General features: G+C 47.1%; 1 protein-coding gene across 2 annotated transcripts in view; it reads left to right on the forward strand.

Annotated features, from left to right (window-relative positions):
• The window catches only part of smg7 (SMG7 nonsense mediated mRNA decay factor), a 15266-nt gene extending 12863 nt beyond the window's left edge, over positions 1-2403 (forward strand). For both annotated transcript variants that reach the window (XM_007578093.2, XM_007578096.2), the window contains one exon: positions 165-2403. In XM_007578093.2, the coding sequence (XP_007578155.1) occupies positions 165-278 (114 nt within the window). In that variant the 3' untranslated portion in view covers positions 279-2403. The remainder of the gene's footprint in view (positions 1-164) is intronic.
• The last annotated feature ends 1467 nt before the right edge of the window (positions 2404-3870 follow it).

Below are 3870 nucleotides of genomic sequence, written 5' to 3' on the forward strand. Positions count from 1 at the left end.
GTGTGTGTGTGTGAACTTTCTTTTTAAAATGTAGTTTCAGTTTTCCTCTAGTTGAACTTTTGGCAGTAGCTAAACTTGTCGTCCTGTTTCAGATTTTATTGTCTGATTGTCATCTTCATGCTAATGTTAATGTGACGTCCAGTAACACACTCCATGTCCTGCAGTCCATCTGGTCCAGCTCCATGATGCAGCCCGGCCCGTCGGCGCTGGAGCAGCTCCTCCTGCAGCAGAAGCAGAAGCTGCAGCGAGGCCACGGCGCCATGAACCCGCCGCACTGAAGGGCAGCGCGAGGCGGCGCTTTTGTCCGGACGAACCACCACCAGGAGGAACGGAGGAACCAAACACACATAAAAATTAAAGCGGCGAGGACCGGTGGAGGCTGGGGAGGCGACGCGACCCCCCGACGAGGCTCAATCACCACCCCACCCCTCTCTCGGCTGTTCGAGGAGCGGTGGCGCCCGCATCGGAGGGCGACCGCGGCGCCACGCTGCCGCCGGCCTCCTTCAACCGGCGGGAACCTGAACTTTGAGGAACCCTGCAGCAACACCTCGGACCCCCTGATTCAGACAGACGCCTCCCCCCTCACCAGAAATCTGGTTTCTTCTTGGGAAAAAGGTTGGAGCTCCTGGACGTCTCTTGGTCCTGAGGCAGACGGGGCGAGGGCGGACTGGTTCTGGTTTAAGGGGAGGCCAGGTGGAGCGCCGGGCGGACACACCAGACTGGACTTTCTGATCTCTCCTTTCATTTTCATTGGAGTGGAGGAGGAGGAGGAGGAGGAGGAGGAAGGCTCTTTAAATACCTACTGATTATATATGGGGGTAGCTGCACTGTGGGGGCTGAACGAGGGTTCAGACACCTGGCGGCGGCGCAGTGGGCGGGGCTAAGGGCGGCCCAGTAGTGTTACTGTTAGCTTACAGAGATTACAGATATTAACTGAAAAAGAAAAAACTGTATTTTGTGATTTGTTTGTAGCAGGTTTAGCTTCTCGCCCTCGAGGTGAACGGCTACATCCGTTAGCTTCCTGCTTGAATACTTCCGGGCTTTCCTGCCTCTACTTCCTGGAACGCTTTACCTGATGAAGAAAAAACTCCAGGTGTGACCTGCTTGCTTACTGAACCTGATCTGCTCCTTTACTTTCTGTTCCTGTTCTGCCTCGTTTTAGTAGCAGCTGCTGTGAGACTGTCGGTCCACCGGTCCGTCAGGCCATCGGTCCACCGGTCCGTCAGGCCATCGGTCCACCGGTCCGTCAGGCCATCGGTCCACCGGTCCGTCAGGTCTCCCTGACGACCAAAAACTCAAAAGCTTCAGTCAGGCTCCTTTAGAAAAAAGGAGGTAATTAATTGCATGATGTGAACAAAGTGGTTTGAAAAGCTTCCCTGATCAGATCCTGTTGGGTTTCATTAGAAAGGCTGAAAGTTTCCTAAAACCAGGAAGTTCATGTTTCAACTAGAAACTACATTTGGGACCAGAAAGGTCCAGAAGCCTAAAATATCAACGGTTTTTGATCCATGTCTTAATATTTCCAGCCTGAAACTTTTCAGTCTGGGAGGTAAACAGTGACATCTGGTGGACAGAGACGAACTCTGCAGCTCGCTGGGATTTCAGTGTGATTGTAAGGCAGCCGGTCAGGATGGCTGCTGGTTCTGGTTCTGGATCCTTGGAGAAAAGTAGTAGGATGAAGCTCTGAGACCAGCAGGATGAAAACTAAAACGTTCAGACGTCTGCAGCTGTTATGGTTTAAACATCTCTTTATTTAACTGTTACAGTCTTGTAAATATTCAGTTATGGAAAAATGAGGTGCAGTTTCTGTCACGTGACTTTTTGTTTTAAAATACATAAAAAATGATCAGACGGTTCTGGAAGCTCAGCGGATTATTAATTATTGATCAGCTGATCTGACTCTTTTTATGAAGTGATTCTTTCTGAAGGTTTAAGATGAGAACAGTTCCAGGAACCATCAGGAATAATGTTTGATCGGTTCTTTTTCTGCTCGCTTCGTTTTAAAGTGGAGCTAAAATCAGCTGGACTTTGGGTTTTAACCTGAAGTTCTGCAGTTCAAGGCCCGGTTCTGGTGTCTCCCATCCGGACCCGGTTGGACCCGGTTCAGACCAGCGTTCAGCTGCTCTCTTGGAAACAAACCGATTATTTTCCCTCGGATGTTTTCTTCAGACTTTGTGTGATCGTGCTTTTCCTGTCGCTTCACCTGAAGACGAGCCGCCTGAGCGGACCCGAGGCCGTCAGAGGAATGGGTCGGGAGCCGGTTCTGGTCCCGGTTTATTCTGCAGGTTCTGGGTCCTGGTGGGTTGGAACACCAGCCTGGTGTTCTGGTTCAGGTCTGACCTTTGACTTCTTGTGTTTGTCTCTGTAGACTTTCAGATTTAAATAAATGTGGACTGTGTTCTCTTTGTGCCTCTTTATTTAAACAAGTTTAACTTTTCTCATAAATTCAGAATTTATCAAAAACAAACTGATGCAAAATGCAACATGAACATGTGACTGCAGTGACCAGGGCCCCAAACTGGGCCCTGGAGGCACCATGGTTCAGTCCCTCCTGGATCCTAGCAGGAACTCTGAGGTTGGCATCGCGCCTCATGAAGATCCTCCATAAGTTCACATCAAGTTTTGAATCAATTCATCACATGACTTGGATGCTGTTGAAGAGAAAACTTACATTTTAAATATAGAATTAGCTGAAAAATATAAAAAGGTTCAGATGGGATAAAATGAGTTTCCTCATCTGGTCCAGTAGAATAGTTTCAGTTTTGTCAATGGGTCACATGACCCGGAAGCCATTGAAGGAAAATAAACAGTTTTCTTCTTTTCAAAATGAAATTATTTAAAATATTTCTAATGACTTTAAATTCAATAGAGTGAGCCTCATGGATCAGAAGGAAGGACGAATATTAGCTTCTCGGTGTTTGGTTCGGAAATCTGCTGACGGTCCCGAACCGAACCGAACCTCCGAGGTTCCGAGGGACGGCTGGCCGAGACCAGCGTTCATGAACCGGATCAACCTTCAGCTTAGCGCCGTTTCATCCAACATGAAACTAACATTTGATCAAATTAAAAACCAGTAGACAGTTCTAGTGTTTTATCCCGGAACCAAAGCAGCGACGTCACATTTAGTTCAGCAAATAAAACTTTAGTTAGAAAGAAGAAGCTCAGTGAGGCTTTGTCGCATTTTGGGTTAAATACACTTGTTCTGTATCGAGTTAAGAAACCAGAGGTGGGAGAGTAACTAAATAAAATAAAAAACTAAAACAGAGAACTCGCAGTGTGTGAGCTTAGCTTGTCCAGAACCGGATGTCATCACCGGACCGAACCTTTGGAACCCAAAGGGGATTTTCAGTTCTTCACTGTTTTAATGAAGCGCCTTCCTTTACCGCCATGACGCTGACGTGGTCTGACTCCGCCCCTTCCTGTTTGCTGTTCTTCAAATATGGCGCAGTTTCAACTCTGATGTGGATCCATTCCGGAACCCGGATTAAAAACGATCTGTCCTGATCTCCCAGCCCAGATGAGTCCAGCTTGGCGCCTTGTGCTGGATGGGCTGCGGCCGCCATGTTTGCTTGAAAATAAGGCCTTTCATTTCAACATACATACTTTTGTATCTTTGATATCTGCTTTGAAATTTAATCAGAAATATTTAAAAAACTCACATTTTATTTGCGTTAAACAAGAACTTGAATTTAAACATGAAAACAAATTAAATTTTGTGCCAAAAAAAATGTGCGGCGTCTTCTGGTTTAATTTCTTCTGGACAACGACACAGATCTGCTGCGGCCACATGGATCCTCGATGAGGCACTGCTGACGCAGACCGTCTCTGTTTTCCACACCGTGTGTGTGTGTGTGTGTAGATGTGTGTAAG

The sequence above is a fragment of the Poecilia formosa genome, unplaced genomic scaffold (assembly GCF_000485575.1).
Source record: "Poecilia formosa unplaced genomic scaffold, Poecilia_formosa-5.1.2 Scaffold466, whole genome shotgun sequence".
In the NCBI taxonomy this organism is placed as follows: domain Eukaryota; kingdom Metazoa; phylum Chordata; class Actinopteri; order Cyprinodontiformes; family Poeciliidae; genus Poecilia; species Poecilia formosa.